Source organism: Mesoplodon bidens, assembly GCF_964165515.1.
Source record: "Mesoplodon bidens genome assembly, chromosome: 17".
NCBI lineage: Eukaryota > Metazoa > Chordata > Mammalia > Artiodactyla > Ziphiidae > Mesoplodon > Mesoplodon bidens.
The window spans coordinates 69,228,751-69,252,977 of NC_138174.1; the positions used below are offsets into that span (position 1 = coordinate 69,228,751).

The 24,227-nt window shown below is 44.7% G+C and overlaps 2 protein-coding genes across 4 annotated transcripts in view; one reads left to right on the forward strand and one right to left on the reverse strand.

Moving 5' to 3' along the window:
• TPP2 (tripeptidyl peptidase 2) overlaps positions 1 to 11,404 on the forward strand; it is a 68,616-nt gene extending 57,212 nt beyond the window's left edge. For 2 of the 3 annotated variants that reach the window (XM_081215191.1, XM_081215192.1), the window contains 6 exons: positions 269 to 420; positions 1,758 to 1,854; positions 2,853 to 2,983; positions 6,204 to 6,411; positions 8,546 to 8,665; positions 10,460 to 11,404. In XM_081215191.1, the coding sequence (XP_081071317.1) occupies positions 269 to 420; positions 1,758 to 1,854; positions 2,853 to 2,983; positions 6,204 to 6,411; positions 8,546 to 8,665; positions 10,460 to 10,549 (798 nt within the window). In that variant the 3' untranslated portion in view covers positions 10,550 to 11,404. Of the gene's footprint in view, positions 1 to 268; positions 421 to 1,757; positions 1,855 to 2,852; positions 2,995 to 6,203; positions 6,412 to 8,545; positions 8,666 to 10,459 lie in introns of those variants that run through there. The other variant, XM_081215193.1, reaches the window with a different exon arrangement.
• A 3,261-nt stretch (positions 11,405 to 14,665) lies between these two features.
• METTL21C (methyltransferase 21C, AARS1 lysine) lies at positions 14,666 to 22,405 on the reverse strand (the record flags this gene model as incomplete). The annotated part of the gene is made up of 4 exons (XM_081214933.1): positions 14,666 to 15,060; positions 16,154 to 16,271; positions 19,088 to 19,239; positions 22,297 to 22,405. 4 exons carry the CDS (start codon positions 22,403 to 22,405, stop codon positions 14,666 to 14,668), a joined length of 774 nt encoding a protein of 257 aa, XP_081071059.1.
• Between the last annotated feature and the right edge of the window lie 1,822 nt (positions 22,406 to 24,227).

Below are 24,227 nucleotides of genomic sequence, written 5' to 3' on the forward strand. Positions count from 1 at the left end.
ACCAAGCAACACTTCAATGGAGAAAAGTTTGTTCTTATTTCCTTGTTTTAAAGGAGTTATTAGAAGCATTAGCTTTAAAGTTTGGGAGAAAATTACTTTGATCTCAGATTGAAACTTTAGTTGTATTTTGGCCCTTAGAATCTGAAATACAGTGTAGTACAGCTCAAGTGCAGCCGATGTTACGTGCTGTTCGGCTATTGAAGATTTTTAAATAAGGAAAATTAAGCATGTTAATCTAAGACTCTCTCTCCACGTTCATTTTTCACAGGATGTAATCCCTGTTCATTACTACCTAATATCTCCACCAACAAAGACTAAGAATGGCAGCAAAGACAAAGAAAAAGATTCAGAAAAAGAGAAAGATTTAAAAGAAGAGTTTACTGAAGCATTACGAGATCTTAAAATTCAGTGGATGACAAAGTAAGTTTTAAGTGAATTTTAATCCTCTAAGCGTTTACTTTTATTTTCCCAGTTACAACAATATTGTGTGTGTATGCAAAGGCTATGTATTCAGAAATGTTAACAGTGGATGGGACTGCAAGTGCTTTTAAACTTTCTTGTAATTATATTTGGTTTTTAATTCCCTTTTGTGATAAGAATTTTTAAAATTTTAATCCTTATTCTGATCTCTTGGAAGAGAATTTTATTGGAAGGTACAAAAAAGAAAATAAATCACTTTTTGCCCCCTTTCCAAAGATAATCATTGTCCTGTTATTAGTTGTCTCTGTATTTATACATGTAGCAGGTGAGTGATACTGTGTCCTGGTTTTCCAGTTATTATTTGATTACGAGCAAATTTAAAACAACCTTTTTAAACCTCTGGAAATGATCCTAAGGACATACAGCAAACGGAGAAACACCTATTTAAGAACATCTACAGAAGTTCAGTAAGAAAAGTGAGACTCTGGTATGTGAGCCAAGGTCACTCTCTTCCCACTCCCAGCTCAGTGAAACGGAGCCTCCTCCAGACTGGCTGCAGCCGGGACCGCTCCCCGTCCCGTCCCGTCCCCTCGGCTTGGAGGACTCTCCTGCTGGGAGAGGCAGGGGGTCGGCGCCCCAGCCCCGCTGCCTGCTGCTGAGGCCAGGTTCTGGGTGAATTCCGTTGAGAGGCGGGGCTCTCTCCTGCTCAGCCCCTGCCTGCAAGGCAGAGGGTCTGCCAGGTGGGCACTGCTGAGAACGCAGGCCCGGGGGCCCCACCCCTATAGGATGCCATGGTTTCCCGCCAGGCCGGGCAAAACGCAGCCTCTGCACTGCTGCTGTTCCTCCCTGTGGAGTCAGTAAGAACAGATGTAGTTTCTTCAGCTTCTCCAGCTAGGAACGTGGAACATCTGTCTCTTTGTTCATTCAAGACTTCAGATTCTTCCAAAACAGTGTAAATTTTCCTTCTTTGTAGATCTTAGGCATTTCTAGATCCTTTAATCTTTCTTAACTGTTTTTGAATGTTTTTTTCCCTCCCGTTGATAAATCTAATTATAGCTGGTACGTAGGAAAGCTGTCGATGCTTCCTTTCATCTGACCATCTTATTGAACTCATAAATGAAATAATTTCCGGTTTGATTTTGTTTTGTTTTGTTTTCTCGGTAAGCATATTTATACTGCCTGCAAATAAATACAGTCTTTGTCAGTAATTATATTTCAGATTGATACCTTAGGTTATTGACTGGAACTTCAAAACAATGTTAAGTAATAGGAAAGACAAATTATTTTCTTTCTAAAAGAACTGAAATAATGACTGTTTCTCTTTCTTACATATGTAGGCTGGATTCTAGTGACATTTATAATGAATTGAAGGAAACATACCCTAATTACCTCCCTCTGTACGTTGCACGACTTCATCAGCTGGATGCTGAAAAGGTTGGGCGTGTTCGATTTTACTATGAGTCTCTTACTTTGTTTGCAGTATTAGATAAGGTTTGCCTTTGGAATAAGGGGGCAGTCTTTGTCCTCTCGCCGACTGAAAACGTGTCGCCTCAGATTGAATGTTCTGTTGAGCTATTTTCATTAAACTGACTCAGGACTCACGTTTGGTCAGTGGGGGGAGTAGTAGACAGGAAGCCCTAAGGGTGGCTTTTCTGACCTTGGCCTGAAGAGCCGGGAGCAGAAGGCAGTGGCAGTGGCCGTGGCCTGCTGGAGTCTAAGGCGCCTGCAGCAAAAGCGGGCCTCCTCTGCACTAACTTGGCTAACTTGGTTTCTGATTTCTTAGAGTTGGCTGTGTAGCTCCCAGCTGTCCTCAGTGGACCAGCTCTCACTGGGAGTCCTGGCTGTAGAAAGTGCTTGTGGCCATAACCAGTTAAGAGTCACCAGGGGTTGAGTGTGAGCCCGCAGGCCCTGTGAGGAGCCGGATTGCTGAGGACACCAGGACAGCCCGGGGCCCGTAGTGAGACTCTGTTGCTTCTGTTCCTGTTTACTCTCATTTCGGAGGTTTCAGTAATAAATTAGAATTTGTCTCATCAGCTGGTGCTTTTTTTAACTCCTGTTTTCATGCGCTATGGGACTGGGGTAACATAGCTGATCACGTTTCTGAACTTCTAAGTTACCCAAGGAAAGAGCTGCCTCCGTAGAAAACAGTTTATATTTCTGTGAACTTCGTTATCATGCTTATTACTCCGTTCAGCGCCAGTGGGGAGTGTAAGGTAGGCATTTTCCCGTCTGAGCTCAGGTTTTCTAGAGATGCTGACCGTCGTAAAGGTCACACCAGGAGCTAGTGTGGAGCCCTTGGGCTGCACAGCCTACATGGTCCCGCACCACGGGAGTCCTGACTCTCACGGGCGTGACCGACAGAAGTGAAATGCGTCAGGAGGCTCATGGATACATCCATTTTTTTCTTATTTCTTCTTTTTTTTCCTCCCCAGGAACGAATGAAAAGGCTTAATGAAATTGTCGAAGCTGCAAATGCTGTTATTTCTCATATAGATCAAACGGCCCTAGCAGTTTATATTGCGATGAAGACTGACCCCAGGCCCGATGCAGCTATTATAAAAAAGTACCTAACCAGTAAATACTCTTTCTTGCATCTCATTTCTTAGTTACTTTTTTTAATTATTGAAAATATCCTTCTTTTCTGGTATTTTTTATATCCTTATCATTGGAGTTACCGATTTGGGGATACTCCATCCTTAAATATCTTATAGTAATTTTCTCCAGTCGTTTAAGATTAAGCAAAAGAAAAGTCGTTTGCTTCCTCCACCATCAGGTGCTGTCATGGTGGAGAGATTTGAGTGACTGTGATCAAGCAGTCCAGCCATTTGGGGGATATGTGTGAACTGGACACATGGAGAAGGAAACACAGAGCACCCTATAAAATTAATTTTTCAAGTGTTTATTGACCAATAATAGCATGACAGGCTCCAAATTTAGTTTATAATGCTTATTAGTAAAGTGATAAGACATAAAATTGGGTTAAAACCATTATCTGGCAACTTCAGTTTTATGGAACTGGGTTTACAGTACTACTTGAGGAGAACAAGGGTGGGGGGGATTATACTTTAGCCTTAGTAAGCTCTAACGTGATGTGTACAGCAAACACGTAGCTGGGTTTATGCGTTCGTAAGGCTCCATCCGTGTGAGAGTGAGGTTTCCACTTGCTGGTGTGTCGGTCCGGCGGCTTTCCCGTTCACCCTTCCACGAACTCCTACCATCATCTCCTCATAACACTCCCAGTACCAGTTCCCCCTCTGTCGCTTTGGTTTATTTCCAACCCTGGGCGTCCTTAACTTACAAGGGTGGAAGTTTCCTCCTCTTAGCGTTGTTGTAACTAATAATAAACTGAAACCGTGCAGGCTGCCTGAAAATAGGGTAGTTTCCCTTAAAGATTCCATCTGCTTCAGTCAGAATTTTTTTTATATACATACAAAACGCTTGATTTTAAACTGCTAGAACTCTTGACCTTACATCGTTATACTGATATTATAGGTCTTAACGAATCTTACAAGCAGCAGTGTTCAAGCGGAATAAAAATTGTTTAAAATAGGTTCTTGGCCATTGTCAGCGCCCTTTCACACTTTCCAAAGGAACCTTCTCGAAACATTGCTGTTTTATTGTTGTTAATAACAATAGTGGATGGTGCAGCCACCATTTATGAAATGCCAGTTATATACAAATGCCAGTTATATGCATTATGAAATGCCAGTTACATACATTATGAAATGCCAGTTATATACAAAGGATTATATGGGGCATGGGTTTCTCATTTCCAGCTGCTTTCGCTTAAGTCACTCGTGTCAAAAATTGCAAGACGGCCATTTTGTAATCTTAAAAATATTAAATTTTTGAAGGGGATCTAAGTTTTAATTAAACTGCAGTTTACTGGGGCCGCTAAAGTATCTAATTGAAGTTGCTTCCTAAAATGTAGCTATTACCACCTTGATCAGTCCCTAACTAACTTTGATTCAGAGAGATTTATTGACCAAACAGTGTATGTAGCACCACTGAGAGGGATGTAAAAAAAGTGAACAAGACACTCTCTACTCTTAGAAAACATACAGCCTAATACAGAAGGTGATAGATAATTGCTAGATGGAATGTGATGAGCAGTTATAATAAGTATTTTAAACTGTGAAAGCCCATGGAAAGGAGAGCAGGGAAACCATCATGGATTAATAGGTATTTAATCTGAGCAGGTCAGTTCGAAGTTTGAAGAGGGTAGGAAGAGAACATTCCAGATATGTGGAATTTAGGTTATTGGATCAGAGCATGCAGAAATAGAAAGGGGTCTTAAAGGTGATTCAATCCACGCCTAGCGAGTCCAGCACACCTGTCACCCCAGCTCGCCCTCCACGCTCTGCATCCTGCAGCCCTCCTCTGGGCGGCCAGGACAGTCAGTCAGGTGGCCGTAGGGGAGTGGATATCCAGACATGCCCTGCCTGCCCAGTTCTGTCCACGGCCCCCGTTCTCCCTCACAACGTGGGGATAGCGCTTGACCGCTGAGGCTGCTGTAAAGCATGAGTGAAGGACTGCCGAGACATTTCAGGCGCCGCCTGGCATCTAAGAGGTGGGGTAAGGAGGGACTCAGTAAATGACAGCCCGTCCATCCTTCTGTTCTGAAGTGCACAGTGACCAAGCACTTCAAGTCCCCAGAAACGCTTCCCAGGAAAGAGAGTGGAAGTTGTGGCTCTTTTAACTTTGAGCCTCTTTGCTCATAAGCTCTTGGGTATCTTTTAGGCATAATTTCCTCTGCATTGCAGATGTATTAAGGTGGGTAACTTAGGTTGTAGCAGGTTATTGGCGTTGTGTTGGGGGTTTTTTTCCTCTTCTTCTTCTCATTTTAATTCTTTTGTACAAATTGTTGTTGACTTTAAAGTCCCAGCAGGTTTCATAGGTGGCACGTTTCACTCTGGGTCCTTCAGAATCATGCTTACCGTTAGACAGTTTGTTCATCCCATATCTGAGGGCCTCCTGGTCATCTTCTCAGCACTTTTAATCCTCGTCTTTAGACGGATCTGACAGGAGCTGGATAGGACGCGTCAAATAAGCATTCTAGGGGCCAGTACTGTCCCGGGAGTGTAGGCTGTTACTGTATTTCATTCAGCAGCAATTTACTGAGTGTCCGTTCCGTGCCAGGCATTGTTCTGGGCATTGGAACACATCAGAAACAAAGCTGCCTGCCTGGAGCAAGGCAGGTGGCCCCGGCCATTAAGAGCAGGGGTTCCAGGACCAGCCGCAGAGCTCGGAGTCCTGGATCTGCCGCTCCATAACTGTGGGGCCTTGAACAGATCGCCTGATCTCTCTGTGCCTCGATTTCCTCCTTTGCAAAATAGAGGCAACTGGTGGTCTCTTGCTCATAGAGTTATTTTGAGTATAAATGAGTTAGTGTGTTAAAATGCTAGAGTAAGCCTTGTATTCCTTTGCTCTGTGTATGCTTGACAGTTCACGACTACACAAGTATGTAACGACTGACATAAGAAGTTGAAGCACTTAGAAGATACCGTTCTGAGAGTTTCTTAGCTGACAGAATTGACCCAACAGTCTTTCCCCTCTGTTGCGCATGGCTTGCTGTTTCAGCCGATTACAGCGATCCTAACTCATTTAATCTGTGTGTGGAACACAGTGGCTCATGTGTTGAGCAATGCAGATATCTCTCCATGGCTACACCACATTCCTGCATTGTAAATCTGAGGCAGAGAAGGCATGAGGTTAATTTCGGGTGAGGCTGTACTTTTCAAGGTGCTCCCCTGATCTGTGGAATGTGTTGGTTTGGCACACAGTGACATGGACAAGCAGAAGTCGACGCTCGTAGACGCCCTGTGCAGGAAAGGCTGTGCCCTGGCCGACCACCTTCTCCAGGCCCGGGAGGAGGACGGCGCTGTATCAGGCGACCTGGAAGGGAGAGAGGAGGAGGGAGAGAGCGCCCTGGATTCTCTGACGGAAACTTTCTGGGAAGCTACAAAATGGACTGATCTTTTCGACAGTAAGGTACCCTTTCTCTTTCTTGTTTCGCTGCAGTTCTTGGGGATGCATCCCAGATCCCTTGTGCCCAGCGGGCCCAGCCGGAGAGGACGAGGGTAAATGGAGCAAGGCTGAGCTGGGCTCCGAAGAAGACGAGGTGCTTAGCGAGGCCTCCCTGGTCTTCCCGGCTCGGAAACCACTCGACCGTTGTTTGGTCGGCCCGCACAGTGGCTGCTGGGCCACGCTAGCTTGGGAAACAGTTGGAGAGCGTGTGTGGCGGGCTTTTGGTTAAGCCATTTATGTATCAGCTAAAATTAAGGGCATCTGAAAGCTGTCTTCGTACCTTCCCACACCTGTCCCTCTGCTCATTTGTCAGGGATGGAGATGGGGGTATTCTGGTTAGTTTAGAGATTTGTTACTTCTCTCCCAACTCTTTACCTTCTAAATAACTATCATCTTGATTTGTACCTGATCAGTTTTTAAAGTCCAGTGTAGAAAAAGTAACATTGATGAACTTTTTGGGTTTAGATTATAAAAACATGTAAAATGCCTTCTAGCTCTCTACTATAATTCTTAACAGTAGAGATTATATAGCTACAGGTATTTGCAAGTCTTCCTTTCTTCTGGACATAAAGGAAGAAAAAAGGAAATGTAATCAGTGGAATTCTTCTTGCAGCACAAACTGTTGTGGTTTTTTAGTACACAGGTGCTTGTTTTCAAGATTAACTATGGTGATCGGTAGTAAAGGCTTCTGAAGTAGGAGAAAATTCTTCCTCTCTGCTTCAGGTTGTTCCACCTCGGTACAGTAGTGCTTTTGTAGAAGGAACTCAGTAATGTTCCAGAAACTGAAGGCAGCAGCACCAGAGGTTAAGGATTTGGATCTGAAATCAGGCCCCTGGAGCTCGGATTCTGCCTCTGCCACTTTGACCTGTGTGACCACAGGCGGGTGACCGAATGCTCATGTGGGACTGTGGTGCTGCGTACCATGGGATTTTATGAATGAGTATCACGTACCTGGAAGGACGTCAGCAATACTTGCTGTTACTACTTACTAACAGAGTTATCTCATGTCTGCTGTGTGCCAGACACTGCGCTCGCTGCTGGGAAAAAGACGAATAAGAGCCTGGTCCAGCATCAAGTCGATAGACACTTGATGAGCATCACAATAGAGCTGTTATAACGAATTGTGTTCTTGCCGCAGCGCTCTTACGTTAGGGGTGTGCATTATATCACCTGTCTGTTTACTGTGTCTGTTGCAACAGTTGTTGAGCCCTTTCCTTGTCTCTAGAATACAGGTAAGTGTGACAGGATTCCTTTCTTTGAGGACACGCTCCACATCCTAAAAGTGGAGGCTAAAGATATAAACAAATGGTTACGAGTATTTTTGACAGATGCAGTAATTAAAGGTAGAAAACTTGTACAAAAGGAAGCAGTTGAAAGTAAGAACATGTTTATATAATCTGACACTTCATTTGTTTACTTTCATCCTCTTTTGCAATTTTGGTAATTTATAGTGACTCTGTAGTTTTGTACTTCTAACTTGCAATTTTGTAATCACTTATGTTAGCTCTGCTTTCTTTTGCATAGAGGTATTTTGGTATGGGTTCCAACAGCTAGTGATTTATCATAATAGCTTTCTTTCCCCAAATAAATTATCTGTTCTGTGGGATATCCAGCTCTTTTAAAGATGTTGTTGTTTTAAAAAGTTGTTAAAATTTACTTGATGTAATATGTTCATTTGAAAAGCAACACTTCTGTTAAAGCCTCAATTCTTTCATTATTTTCCTTCTTTATTTTTTTCTTTGATTTTTATTTATTTTTTGGCTGCGTTGGGTCTTTGCTGCTGCACGCGGGCTTTCTCTGGTTGCGGCGAGCGGGGGCTTCTCATTGCGGTGGCTTCTCTCGTTGCGGAGCACGGGCTCTAGGCGCGCAGGCTTCAGTAGTTGTGGCACGCAGGCTCAGTAGTTGTGGCACATGGGCTTAGTTGCTCCGCAGCATGTGGGATCTTCCTGGACCAGGGATCGAACCCGTGTCCCCTGCATCGGCAGGTGGATTCTTAACCACTGCGCCACCAGGGAAGTCCAGTTCTTTCATTATTAAAGCAATATGCCTTAAATTGTAAATATTTTGTAGATAAGCTGTATCTTGTTTTACATTGTAGGTTTTGACATTTGCTTACAAGCATGCCTTCGTAAATAAAATGTATGGGAGAGGCCTTAAATTTGCAACTAAACTTGTGGAAGAAAAACCAACAAAAGAAAACTGGAAAAATTGTATTCAAGTAAGTGATATTTAAATTGCCACTGTTGGGTGTCATTTCAATATTGTAGAGTGACAAGATAGTTAGAAAGCCTTATGGTAGTGATAAAACAGAACCAAATTTATCATGACTGATTATTAGTCTAAGTAACATAATGTGAACTATAAAATAAATGCATGAAAGGTAGTCAGTAAGCTGTTAAAATTTTTAAAACATTTTTCACTCCTGTCCAGAAAACCTATATTTTTAGCTTCTAGTGTTTTCAACATAGGCAAAATGCATTGCATATTTTGTGTAGTTAGAAGACAGTTTTCCTTTATGAAGGAAGCAGATGATTTCTTTTAAGTACGTGTTGGTTCAGTTCTAAAATGGTTGAGCTTCTAGAGTTTATGTTTGATGTTATTCTTCATTTGACACGATAGGCCATTTTTTATTTTACCATGTATTATATGCAGGGAAGTTCTGTGGTTGAGCTCTCTGCACAAATTAAATGTCAAGTGTAAGAACTTACTGAACCCCACAGAAATTGTTTCAGCCTAGCCTTGTCTTTGTACACGTATAGTTGGTTTATGCTTAAAGGGTATATGGAGGTTGGGGTACACTGGTCCTGCCAGAGGCGGCCGAGGATCTGGTCTTCATATTGAAGGTATTCTTTGGATGTAAAACTCACCTGTAGGTCCCTGGGGCGATTTCTGGTAATTAGAGTAAACTATAGGCTTTCTTTACCCTCAGGCCTTTTCTGTCAGCTCAAATTGTAAGACATTTCAAATTCACTTCTTCAGATCTTTGAGGAGGTTGAGAGAGCTCTTTCTGGAACTTAATGTCTTCTCCTCACGTAGGCTGTGAACTGAGCTCTTACGTTTGTGAAGCCCGAGATCCACCCAGATGCTCACACCAGGGGATGTTTCATAACTTATCTCCCCTCCACTCTGCTCTCCTGCTGTCTGTTCTCCACACAGCAGCCGGAAAAGATGGCTTCAGAGCCCTGCTGGTGAAGCTCCGTCACATTTAGAGTAGAATCCAAACTCCTCCCCGTGGCCTGTAAGGCCCGTGTGGTCCGGCCCCTGCCAGCAGCCTCTGCAGCTGCATCTCATATCCCACTCCCGCGTCCTCGCTCTGCTTCTGCCGTCCCAGCCTCCTCTCCGCTTGGCTGACACAGCACACCCTTTCCCTCTCGAGGACCCAGCTCTTCCAGCTGCATGGAGAGCTCTTCCCCAGATTTTCACAGAGTAGGTTTCTTCTTGTCACTCAGATTTCAGCTTCAGTGTCACCTCCTCAGAGCTCCCTTTCTTGACCATCTCACTTCCCCGTCTGTATTATAGCCAAGTTTTATTTTTGCTATATACCTGATACATTTCTTATTATTTATTTATTTATTATCTGTTCATTAGCTTGCTGACTTTCTGTTTGGCTTTCCTGAATAGAACTTAAGTTGCCCGAAAGTGGGAAGTGAGTTTGTTCAGTGCTTTTTCCTAATGCCTAGAACAGTGTTGGACTACCGTAGGCACTCAGAAAGAATGAAGGAAAGTGTTCATTCATTCAAGAATGAAGGAAAGGAAACGAGGGTGGTCGGAAGGAAAGGAGCAAGTCACGTCACGTCCATAGGAAGGGAGGAGGGAAGGCAGGAGGGTTGCAGGGATGACAGTCCTCACCAGGAGAGGCTGGTTGGTAGGAAGGCAGGTTGGTGGGTGAGTTGATGGAAGGAAAGTTCTACCTGCTACTTCCTTATTATTACTAAATAGTTAATTCAGAGTTTACCCTAAATGCTGAGCTTGAAACATCTGTTTTTTAATAATTGTGTGTGTTTTATTGTAGCTGATGAAGCTGCTTGGATGGACCCATTGTGCGTCTTTTACTGAAAACTGGCTCCCCATCATGTATCCCCCTGATTACTCTGTATTCTAAAATAGGAACCAAGACTTTAAATTTTAAAAAAGAAAATTTTATAGTGAATGGGTATAAAAACAAATTTGTGGCATTTTTAGTCTAATGCATGTTTTCATCTGCTATCAAATACTGATTATTAAAATGATGTGTATTTATCAGAGAATTTGCTGGCGTGTGGCTTAATACATGTAAATCTAGACCTCTGACATCATGGTGTTTTCTTAATGCCTCACATTGCTGGCAGCAGGCTGTGCCCTGGCTGTCAGCACCACGGACTTTCAGTTGGGTTGCAGCTGTTACATGCATGAGAGGTTTTGAACAGTAACTTTTAACTGCAAACCTATAAAATTCTATTTTTTATTTTATAAATGAACAGGGTTTTATCATGCGCGACTTTAATTTTTTTCAATTGTATGAAGGCCTTAAAAAAGCTACATTAAGCGTAGCTAAAATTATTTATTAGACTAAAAAGTAACAGAACTTCATTTCCAGATTTTTTTTTTTTTTTTTTTTTTGGCAAACGTTTACATTCAGTTAAGGGGAAAAAATAAAACCGGCACAAATAAATGCGTGGCAAACACTGGAGCATAACTGCTTCAATCAGTCTTCATCTTGGAGTTATTTCAGACCAATCATTTTTAACATCTTCTTGACGTGCAGAGCATCAGAATGAGCTAATAATACATGTATAAGTGCCAGACAGCTTAAATCTGTATCAGGTATTGTAAAGATACATATATGGTATGTTTATTAAAGTTGAAATAATGTAAACACGTGAATAAATGTGCAAACCCAAGATCGCAGTACACCATATGCACTCTCATACCTTAATTTTTTTATAAATAATAAAAGTGAATATTGAAGCTTCTTAAAGTTGGTCTTAATTTTTCATAAATAAAATTGGGGGTTAGAACAGAAATGAATAATATATTAAATCCATAGATAAAAAATTCAACATGAGATAATTTATTTTGTAATGTTTCTTATAGGCTTGCAATTATTTGAATATATTTCCGAATCTTAGTATGTGATTAACTTTTGTGTAGGTGTAATTTTTTATTTTTAATCTCTCTGGCTACTATACTTCTTTCATCCTTCCTCCGTAAAATAAACACACGTAGACAATATTAAAAGGCCTCTACTGTCTTATAGCAAATGTGTTTGTGTGCGTATGGTTTTTAAATCTTCCCTTAGAATTTACTACTGTAAAAGGCCTACCAGAGATCTGGTCTCAGTCATTCGTAACTGTTTTTTGAGTAATTGACTCCTTTATCTGATGAAGACGTTAGACCCTTTATGAAAAAGTGCAAACATGCGTGCAGACATTTTGCACAGTTTCTGAGCCATCTAGAGTCTAAAGTCCACCCATGAACAACCGCATGCATGCTCTCTGACAAACACATACTTTTACCTACACATATACAAGTTCAATCCAGTCGGGGAATTGAGATGCTCAGAAGGGGTAGGGTGGCTCCCCAGGGTCGTGCTGCTGGCTGAATGTTAATTAGAGAATGTGTTTTACAACCGGGTTTGGCATCTCTGTAAGTACTACCTGCAGCACAGAGCCTCAGGGTCAGCCAGGGGTGAGCACTTGGGTCCTTCCCAGGTCTTCCCTGAGGATGCATTCAGCCCCGCGATGTGCGTGGCTGATACCCAGGAATAGGACAGCTCTCTGAGCCCCTCTGGACATTTCCCAGCCTATCCCTTTAGGCTTTTTAATTAGTCCCAACGGTTAGCCATCATCTAAGGCAGCCACAAAATTGTACAGTTGCCTGTAATCCTCTAGACAAACCCCTGGGGAAAGGCTTCTCGGCCTGCGAGAGATCTGAGTCCAGTCAAAGAAGGCCTTGCACATGGTGTTTTCTGGGGAACAGTCTCCAGGGATTGCCAGGCTGCTGGTTTTCAAGGCTGCCATGGAGCGGGAGATGGCATGGGGACAGGGCCATTGAAAACATCACAAAGCACACTGCTGTCTTAGCTGAGGTTCAGCCGTTTTGAGTGAACATGCTTCAGATTGCTACATGCCTTTGGTTAAGATTGCTACATGCTTCTGAGAATTTTTGTCCGTTTTCTCATGACTTTAACGGAGGAGGGAATTTTCGGAGGTGCTTTTTCACTGACAAAAACTTCTACCAGTTTCACTGAAATCACACCTTTTTTTAGAACATGCCTTTAGTACCCAATTTTACTGTAATTTTAAGGTTAGAAACTTCCTAGTAATAGATTGATTTTGAAGTACTACCTTCTGAGTTATGTCAAGATACAATAAATTCTGGTATCCTTCAAATACCAGAAAATCACCATTGTTGCAGAGTTCCCTAATTTCTCACTTTATTCTTCAGGGTTTGGTCTTTTCGCTATATTTTTTAATGTGGAAGGAGAAGTTAAGTTCATGGTGGGTTTTGGATGTACTCACAGTCCTGACTGGTAGTGAGAAGCAGTTGAGTGAGGTACATGTCTGCAGGGGGAGGTGGTGAATAACAGCACTTTTTTTTTTTTTTTTTTTAAAGAAAAGCTCTGTACTGGCTAACATTTTTAGAGGATGTTTCTTTTTTTTTTTTTTTAAGAAGATGTTGGGGGTAGGAGTTTATTAATTTACTTATTTTTGCTGTGTTGGGTCTTCGTTTCTGTGCGAGGGCTTTCTCTAGTTGTGGCAAGTGGGGGCCACTCTTCATCGTGATGCGCGGGCCTCTCACTATCGCGGCCTCTCTTGTTGCGGAGCACAGGCTCCAGACGCGCAGGCTCAGTAGTTGTGGCTCACAGGCCTAGTTGCCCCGCGACATGTGGGATCCTCCCAGACCAGGGCTCGAACCCGTGTCCCCTGCATTAGCAGGCAGATTCTCAACCACTGTGCCACCAGGGAAGCCCTAACAGCGCTTTTTAACAGGATGTGCAGTACACCGTGAAAGTTCACAGGCAATTTTTTTTTTTTTTAATCTATGAGCCACATCTGGCTCTCTGTTGTAACAAGGACTTTTCTATCCGTAATTACTACTTCTGTCTTTCAGTGGGGTGTAAGTCTTTCTCAGATAATGAAATTTTAGAATGAAGATTATTAAGTTTGCTGTCGAAATTAGAGATAACAGCCACAGACTGGCAAAGTCTGCTTTGAACTGTGATTCCTAGAAAGGTTGGTCCATCAGTGGTACCCGGGGTGAGTGATGCCGGGATCTGGGCGGTGACGCCAAGCTGCCTTGTCAGCCCTGCTTTCAGGCTAGATTATTCTGTGCCCACGTGCCGACACATACGTTCCAGGAGAAGCCATCCCCGGCAAAACTATGACGTTTCTGTGTGATTGATACAGGAGACAAAATGGTTATTTATTTTTATATTATAAAGTGGATTCTTTTTTTTCTTTAACTTTTTATTATATACTGGAGTAGTTGATTACCAGTGTTGTGTTAGTTTCAGGTGGACAGCAAAGTGATTCAGTTATACATGTATCTATTCTTTTTCAAATTCTTTTAAAAGTCGGGACAGTTTTCCTACTTAAGGTAATGCTGACCAGTGTCTGCACCACACCACTGAAAACAATGGAAAGAGCTGGATACAAATCAATAACTTCTGAAAGAAGCACTGGGGATGGTGCAGAGTGTGTGCTCAGCACTAGTTCTGGGCCCCTGAGGTGACATCCATTTTCTCATTCCAGAACTGTTTCCGTAGTTTTCAGTTTTAATCAGTGTAAAGCCTAGAACTGTTTTCCATTACTCTTTACCCTCTCCCTTTGCTACAGTTAAAATCTGTACAAAGTAGACTCTTCAGATTAAGATACACGGACCCTGTCAAGCTCATTTTCAAAAAGCAAGTGACAAAAGTCTATTGACAGGTTTAAAACCATGCTTTCCAGTAGAAATAATGAGAGGAAATCCACTTGTTTGTTAATTTATTTGTGTCAAATTTATTAAACACTTAATTGAGACTCTCGGAAGCCAACAAAGCTACTTTCATGTTTTCATGTTATTTGTGTATATTTAGATGAAGCAGATAATCCTAAACTGGTTGCTATGGAGAGTTGCTGTAATATTGTTTGTTCTAGTTGTACAAGTTGTTTCCGTGCACTACCTTTGCGATCTTATAAAATTTCTAACACTGTTCGAAAGACACACTAATGTTTCGAAAGGCATCTTGTTTAATTTAGTCCCATTTTAGCACTCCTTTAAAAAGTTTGACTGATGACTCTTGAAATTCAGCCAAGAGTGTTGTGTCAAAAACCTGCTTGAATTTATCTAAAAATTCATAATCGGTGCTGAATCTGAACTTGTTTGCCCAAAGCAACACCGTTCCCGTCTGGCAGAGGTACGCCATGGTGGCGAGCAGCTTGTCCAGGAAGTAGTGGTGGTAGACCACGTCAGAAGCCAGCAAGTAATCATAGGAACACGTGGACTTGGGGAAGTTCTGTTCCAGGCCCTCTCCCCACACCAGCTCTTTCACTTCAGGCAGATATGCTGTATGGTTTAGTGTGTTCCTTAAAAGATTGTATTGAAGGTTCCCTAGGACGTCAGGCAAATCCGTTGCTGTGACTTGAGCTCCTAAGAGAGAAAGAGGAAACTTGTACGAATTACCTGGAACATTCGGGCAGCCACAGGGTACACATACTCTCAGGGAGAAATGGAACTGGGCTTCTCACCTTGGCCCTGTGGGCATATGGGCTGGATAATTCTCCTGGGGCACCCTGCCCTGTGCCCTGTAAGATGTTTAGCAGGGTCCCTGGTCTCCATCCCCAAGATGCAAGTAGCACCTCCCCACCCAAACCCCAAGTCATGCTGATCAAAAATGTCCCTCGACACTGCCAAATGTCCTTCATGGGGCAAAAATCACCTTTGGTGAAGAACCATTGAAATAGAATAACGTTCCCGTCTTTTAAGAAACTAAGTTAAACGGCGGTGCAGTTTTGAGAGATTTCGGAATAATTAACTAAACATACCAAGATTCTTAGCGTTTGATTACTGTCATCTTTGTTTTTCCCTCCCAAACTGTCTTTATCTGAAGATTTTGGTTTTCTCTTACGTGAGGTGTCAGCACCTAGTTTTCTTTCCTAAGGGATGATTTATTTTGAATGACTCTCCCCTCCTACTAAATGCATTAAATTAATTTTTAGGCATTTTAATGCTAGTGATGAAGTTTCACAAAATCATAATTCCAGATTGGTTTTGATAGAAGAAGATCTGTAATAGTGTAGGCTGAAGTAGGCCAGACATACCCGCCTCTTGCCCAGCTCCCAGGACTCACAACTGGCATTTTGGGTATAAATCTGTCTTCTCCTTGGATTCACTCACTTATTTTTTGTTTTTTCCAAAACATTAGTTGATAATAGTTGCACTGAAAAGCAGGAGACAGCATAACAGAGCTGTTTACAACAGGAATTCAAGAGTCACACCTTCAGAATTTCAACTTTCTCAAGTGGTAATAATCAATGGATTGGACGAGTTAGCCTCTAAGGCACAGTTCTCTTATCTCTGGGGATAACAGCAGTCATTCTGGCCTGGACGTCTGGGTAGATTCAGTGAGTGCGATCACGGCCAAGCACCTAAACCACAGCCCGTCACACAGTAGTAAGTGGTTATTATCACTGTTGTCACCGTAACCGTCTTTTGAAACAAGGCCGAGAATAGACAGACAAACCTAGAATACTGGCCACGATGGAAACGAGTCCTGGTCCGGCACCGATCTCGAGCATCTTAGCTCCTTGGAGACCGAGTTCCTCTGCATGTTCCTCCAGATACTGGCACAAAGCCAAGGCCTGAAAAACATTCACAGTTGTCACCTGGACGCTGGAAACCGGGAACCCTGTTCCCCACCGCAAGTTAAATACTCAAAGACATGTTAAAGAGTTTCAGCTTACTGGGGGCTCACAAGAATCAAAATATAGGTGCAATGGCGTGTTTTGACCTCTGGAATATGAACGCTGTAACGTGCATCACAGGAACTAGAGACACAGACTTGTGAAAGCGCCTGTACCAGAAGACCCTTGACCAGCCTCCAGGAACAGGAAGGGCAGCTCAGCTCTTCCAGAACCAGGAGATGAGGGGCCGCAGGGCAGCGAGCCCTCGCTCTGCTTACGTTGTGTCAGGCCTCCACCTGCTGTAAGACTTGCGCTGTAAGCGGCTCCATCCCCTCCCTGCTGACTCCACCAACGTTCAGGTTGCTCTGGACTTTGCCTGCTCCCCTGAACAGCTGCGTAGGAATTTTCCTTTTAAAGCGGTTCATCTAAGAAACACTCGACTGGCCGGGCAGTGCTTCCCGGACTCTAGCGCACATGCAGGTCACCTGGGGCCTGGTGAAAGACGCCCGGCCGCGTGTAGTAGGGCTGATGGGTCTCAAGGCTGCATTTCTAACAAGCCACCAGGTGAAGCCAGTGCTGCTGGGCCACACTTTGGGGGGTAGCAGCAAGGAGGTTACATGCTTTACACAGTAAAAAAAAAAAAAAAAAAAAGAATAAACTGAGATCGATTTCTGTACAGAAAATCAAGGTCCCTTCCCGTGTGAGCCAATGGGCGCCGGCTGGTGATGTCGTGAACTAGAGAGGCTGGGGAGAGTTACTAGGCGTGAGGGCGTTACCGGAGTTGGGAATGCGAACCCTGCAACCCTGCGCTGAAAAGGCAACGTGAACGCTCTCGTTTGCACACACCTTTAGCCCTTGTCTTCCTGCAGGTGCTCTGGGCTCGCTATGACTCACTTTCTGTCTGGGGCCCAGGCTGGAGTAGGGGGCGGCCTGGATCGTTTGAGACAGCCGCGCTCACGATGGCCTGCGCCAGGGTTGGTGGCAGCCCCAAGCCCGTGGGTCCCTCCCTTTCCTCCCCAGCTCCTCTCAAGGGACTCGGGGGCCAGGGACGGGGGTGGGGGGAGGACGGAAACCAATTCCCAATGGCACGGTAGGGAGGTAAGGGGCGTCAAGGGGCCCTGGGTGCTGGAGGATGAGTGGGAGGGGGACAGGCGGGACGGCACAGGTGCGGGGTGGCACCGGCATCCAGCCCGTGGCAAGGAGCTCCGGAGCTGGGGGCGGCAGTTTTGAGGAAAGGCCTTCTTTGGTTCTTGAGGAGAAAGGAGCATCATTCACTGTGTGGGGTTTCAGTATTTGGGAGAGTGTCATCCAGAGCCACCAAGACGTGTGCTCTGAGGAGTTCCTGAACGGGTGGCTGTAGGCGTCATTCCTGAAGGGCCCTGCCCTGTGACAGGCTGGCCCGGTGGGTGCCATCTGGGGACGGATCTTCCCTCGGGAACAGCTACATCTTGCAGCAAACACTCCCCCGCTTCTTAGTCCTATTAGCAAACTCCGAAAAGTCATCTCTCACAGCTGCTCTTGAAGTCACACAAGGAAAGGGTGCTTCCCCACACGATACGGCTCCTTCTTCTGCAGCCTTCAGGAAACTGAGGTCCCGAGAAGGGCGGGGGTTTGGTGCATGAAAGGCTGAGGCCTTATTAAGAATAAAACAGTCCAGTGGACAAATCATCTTTTTCCACTCCTGATTTCTGATCACCCAGCTCTGGGTGTCTGTTTGCCGAATATAGTAGGAAGCTGTGGAGTCGCTTGCTGGTTTCAAACTTGTTAAGCTAAAGAAAAACATTTAGCTGAAGGAAATCATACTTATATTAAGTATAACGGGTAAAAGTCGAGCTTCCTTGGCTGGGGCCAGTGAGGGGGGAGCTCTGAGAGCCTGGAGCCCTTGGCTGTCCCTCCCCTGCCCCCCCCATCTCCCCCATCACTGGTACCCAGACTGCAAAGGGCGCTCCAAGGAACCTCTGATCACAGCCACGCAGCAGGCCAGCAGGTCTGCATCACCCAGGAGTGGGTCAGAAATGCAGCCCCAGTCCACCTCCCCCAGCCTGACCTCCTGAATCAGAGTCTGCGTTTAACAAGAACCCAGAAGGATTCCCATCGAAGCTAACCGTGGAGCAGTTCTGATCTGGAGCCTCTCCAAGCACAGGCTGAGAACCTCTGTGGTGGGAAGGATGAAGGCGCTGGCCTCCGAGGTCCATCGTCCCAGCCTGGTTCTGCACCGCCACCGGCCAGGGGAAGCAGTGCACTCAGCCAGAACATAGCAGGTTTTCTGGCTCTGAATTCAGTGTTTTCCCCCATTCAGCTCCATCCTCTGGGGACTGTTGCAGGGAGAGCATGAGATGAAGCACCACTTCCTAAGCGTTTCCACTGGACTGGCCACACTGTAAAAGGCGAGTGAATACCCGAAGGTCTGTGGCAGAGGCCCAAAGGTGGCCGCTACAAAATCTAAACTCTAAAGACTTTTCTTCTGATTTTTTAACAATTGATATGAATTTTTCATCCTACTTCCCAATATACTCAAGTTTATGTTAATGTGAGAAAATAATGTTTCAAGAAACATAGCATAGAGGAAAATCATTGTTTTCGGGAAAGATGCCGTGTTTCTTTAGCATCTAGGTACACCAGCAACACCCCTGGGCGGGGGCATCCATGGACCCTCAATTTGAGAAGCACAGAACGTTAGAGCACGTGGCAAGTTGTCCAAGGCACCACAGTTGTACAAAATTGCTGTTCTCATCCCCAGAATCCCCGACGCCCCAGTATTACAGCTCCCTCACCCCTGGCCACACCACCGCTCCATAACTCTCGATCGATTCTTGAATGACAATCTTCTTGCCTGCAAACCGATAGTACTCCTGGGTGTAGCTGGCGTAACTCATAGGAACAAATTTCTGGAGGCTTTGAAGCGATGGTTCTATCTTGTTAGAATCTGTGGGACAGAAAATTAAATCGGTTTTATTATTTGTTGATCCCGTGCAAATCTACACTCGGTACAATTAGTCAGATGGGAAGAGACTGAGCAATCTTCCAGAAACAGAGGGGGGAATGCTATCAGTGACGGTGGCTGCAAACTAGCACAAACTGAATGATATGGGGAGACAGGGACATAACATTTCTATGGGACATTTTTATCATATGACGAAATGCCAAAAGGATGCCCTGGGCCCTTCCCTCGATTTAGGAGAAGACAGTGTGGTGTCGATCCATCCCTCCCTCTGTTTTGGTGAGAGGAGGAATCTAGGCCACCGCACAGAATGGCATGAATGAGCCATCTGCATAAGGAGGACCGAGGCAAGCATGGACCTGACTATTTTTGGGTCTTGAAGTGAAGTAACATTCCCACATGTTGGCTGGAACATGTTCCTTAAGTCCTTCTACAACTGCTTCTCAGAAGGTACAGGTCACCCAAAGACGAGCCAGCTCCGCAGTCCTGGGGGAGGTTGTCAGATGAGCTCCAGCTATTAAATTACTCTTCCTGAAATACTCCTTTACGCTCATGACCCACTCACGCAGCTCTCAGATGTCATATAAAATGAGTGGAAAAGAGCACCTGATCGGGGCTGACATCATGGAAGCCCAGAATGTCAAAGGTTTCGCAGGGGGTTTCAGCATAAAAAGAACAGCGAGTAATAAGGTCAGAATGAGGACCCTGAGCCCACGGAGGGGTCGTGCGCAGGAGACGGGGGGCTGCTGGTACCCTCGGGGAGAGGCATTGGCAGCAAGGAGTCTGGGTGGGGGGGACTTGCATGAGATCAGCCTTTGCTGCCTGAGCTCTACCTGCGGATGTGTGACCAGGGATGGACTAGCGGGAAGGAGCCCTCAGTGAGCATCTGAAGGTCTCTAACCAGAAACATACACTCAAGGAGGTAGGTGAGGGTGAGCGCAGGGTGAGCGCAGGGTGAGGGGTAGGGGACCTTTGAAGAAGCCTAATCAGGGGTCCACCCCTCAGAGTTCAGGTTTCACTGATTTCCACCCACACTGGACGGTTCTGTGCCACGGCTCTGCAAACGCTTTGTAACAGGGTCACAGCCAGAAGAGTCCAGAAATGTGGAGTGAACACTTAGAAACATTTACAACAACTTGACCATATCTGTTGAATCTGAGTACGAAAAACCAAAGCTTGTATTGTGTATGTCTTTGTACTTCTTTTCATGTTGTTCCTCCAGAAATTCATTTGTGTTGCATTTTACAAAAAAGTGTCCAAACGGTCTTTGACCACAGTGTGGGCCAAATGACCAGCTTGTAAATTAGCACAATGACGCCTGCAGCTCTCAGCCGTGGGTTCTGATCTCCTGGAAGGAGCATTCTCTGTCCTGACCACAAAGGCGAGCTTCCAGAAACCCAGGACTTCCCTGAGCTGTCAAGAACCTGCTGATGAATAGTGGTCAAGTCAGTCCTGAGATGTCATCCTTCCCCGTCATGTGCCACAGGAGAGGCTGTAGGGAGAGGAGAGGACCTTTGGTCCTCACCCACCTCTTATAAGGGAAACTACCAACATCTAAAACCACGAACCTGAAATTTATCACTCAACAAAGAGGACCCAGCTTCTCCCATAGGCTGAGAGGCTGACTCTGAGTTCTGTTTCAGAGAAAATAAGAAGGCAGAGGAACAGACCATCTTGTGCCCAGAAACTTTAACAACCAGCCTGGGGGCGGTGAGGAAGCACTGACATGCAGAGTTTGGCCATCACCATGGTGACAACGCTCCCACAGTGGCCATCACTGGGAAAGAGGTGAAGCGGCTCAGCATCACAAGCATTTCTACCACACGGATACGGCACTCCTCAACAGCCTCAAGGGCACAGGTCATCGTAAAATGTAGGAAAATAATTCCTGATGAGACGTGAGTATTTATTACCTAAGTTTTTTCATATACCTTTACCTTTTACATAATCCGTTTCATTGTAAGTTTATATGACTTAAATTTTAACAATGGCCATGTTTAACAATCAGCTCGCAAAATTCCTGAAATGCAGGCGCTGGTACAGGCCATCTGGAATGAGGAGTGGGTACGGGGCTGCCCTCTTTACCTCTGAGCCTCTCATCACTGGAGCAGCCAGACCGTCAGGGACCCAGGCCACCTCCTGCCAGCTTCCATCCCCTCGATATCACCCAGACTGTTCCTTCCTCCTTTCGTCCCACAAATAACCACAAATAAAGGCTAACTTTTCTCTCAAGACTGTAGGAAAAGTCTATGTGCTGATTTTAAGTGGCTCATCCTTTCACAAGATGACAGATCATAAGCTGATGGTCGTACCTTCTGGATCGACATTGTAAAGAAACATGGGCATATAAATATCCTCCATAAGACCATTTTCCATGCTACAAAGATAAAAGAAATTTATGTTGATTGCACATGATTTTCAGTTATTGTATCTATGCTCGCCTGACAGTTTTAGAGACATCAGATTTTCAAGATAGGCAGAGTTGCATTTTTATGTAAACAGTTTAGTAAAAATACCATCCTGGTTTAACAGAGTTGGAACATAATTTTCCACTGTTGACTGTTAATGTTTTGAATGTTACATCTTGGCTCTTTTGACATCATTTGTTATGTCTGTTGTTTATTTACTACTGATTCCCTGCCCAGAAACACAACACTAAAGGGTTCTGTTGTCATAATGCGAAAGTACACTTGACTTTACACTGATCCACTGAAGGACGCAGCCGCCAGGAATAAATTTTGGCGAAAAGCAGGAAGGAATCTAGATTTCATTTCTTTTTTAAAAGTTCTTGTTACAAAAATCTAACTCTCTTAGATTTGGATAAAACAAAGTTTTGGTCTTTAATAGGTAAATAATAAAAACATAGGGATTACCTTTAGTGTCATGCTTCTGCTTGCATAAAGGCATTTTTCTACTAAGCATCATGATAAGAAAAAGAGCTAGGGTTAAAAGGAAATGGATATCCTTGTGCCTGAGGTTCACTGCAAAACGCCATCCCCAGGAAAAGATGGGAGAAGATGTGGAGCTGAGGAAGGAGGTTACCTCCCGGGGGTCCGCTGCTGCCGTCTGTCTGTAGACCCTCCTCATCCGGGGGTCTCGGTGCCTCGTCCACGGACTGGGGCTGCCACCCTGAGTGCAGACACGCATCCATCCCAGAGCCACCAGGGAGGAGAGAGCTGGCCTGGACTGAGCGCTCCTCCGGGTCTGAATCGCCCAGAGCCTCTGCAAGGTGCAGCTTTATCGCCTTAGCATCTGCTGAGCTGGAAAGAACACCTGCATTTCAGCTTAGTTCCCCGGGGCGGGGGCGGGGTGGGGAGAGCAGCCATCCTGGTTTTGCAGTGCAAAGTGGAAGGAGACCATGATACGTCACCCCACCTTTCCATCGCCTGGAGAAATGCAAAAGCAGAGCCACTGTAGCCAGACAGGTGCTGCCTTGCTGCAATCTAAGGTGTATTTCTAAGAGCTTTTGGAACTGAATCTTGATGAAGAAGGTCTGATCCAGCCGTACATATCTTTAAGGGTACCTTGTGGATCCAGGGTTAATGACATCATGGATTTGCCCCAAATGCGGGGCTGCTCCCTTCTCATCTGAGGCTTTAGCGCAAGATAGTAGAAAGAGCTGGGGGCTGAGAGCCAGGAGGCTGGTTGGCTGCCCACTCTTACTCTTGGCAACTCACTTAATCCCCTCCACACCATTTCCTCATCATCAAAAAAGGGAAGGATGATATCTACCTGCCTCCTAGGGCTGCGGGCAAGAAACGGGAGAGCAAAAGTGATTAGTGCAGCTCAGGAAAACTCTACTGATGAAGAAAAAAGGACCTGGCTGTTGGGATCACTGATCAGCATCCAAATAAGAACACGTGACATCGCTGCGGGACTTGGCGTGTTTTTGCCAAGCATCGTTCTTGTGCTTTTAGTGAATTGATTCATCTAATCCTCACAACAAACCCTATGAAGTGGATGCTATTATTATGCCTCTTCTCAGATGAGAGAAATTCAAGCACAGAGAGATTCAAAAGCAGCCCAGGAGCATGCAGCCGGCCAGTGGCAGGGCCGGGAGTCAAATCCAGGAGGTCCAGCTGCAGGATCTATGTTCTTGACCAGACCATGAGATGGGGCACGGCTTGAGTTGCCTTGCTTCAGTGGTGGGTTTTCTGGCTGAGTTTGCCCTGAAATTACTCATAATGCTCAGTTGTCACAGTGACGTTTTCTAGTCTTTTTTTTTTTTTTACAAAATGTAAATCGTTTTCCCAATTTGTTTTTATATACCAGAGTTGCCCCATCATATTGTTTTGGCCAGCTGGGGATAGCAACCAGCCACACCATTACTAACTATTGCACACCTGGAGGGGTCATGTGCCCCTCACATTAATGTGCAACAGGATTTCAAATCAGTGAGGTTCCTGTGAAGTAATTTAGCATTTTCACTGGCTCTAGAATCAAACAATCAAATAATTACCCCAATTCTTCAACTCAAGAAGTTATTTTTTTTGTCTTGCAGATACTTACTTGCTCCTTCTCTTCAACTTGCCTCCGACTCCAGAAGTTAATTGTTCCCCTAAAAGACAGCTGACTGGTTGTCGGTGAGTACCCAGAGCATCTTCCAGGAGGAAGTCTCAGCGCTGCGGTGAAGGGCCCTGCATTTGAATGCTGGCTCTGCCATGTACTAATTTTGTTGAAAATGTAGATAATGGTGATTCTGACCTCACATGACGGTCATAGGAATTAAGTGAGATAACCTGTGCAAAGCCTCTTGCGCAAACAGTATTAACTTATTCTCATCTTCAAAGGCAGAGAGTAGTCAGGCAAGACAACACTCTTTACAGGACACCCACCCAGCACCACGGTACTCTGTGCATTAAATGTAGACATTTCTTCATTTTGCATGCAATAACAGGTAGTATTTTTCCTTGTGAAATGAAATGACTCCCCTCCCCCATCATTATAATTGATGTGAGACATTAATTTTTTCC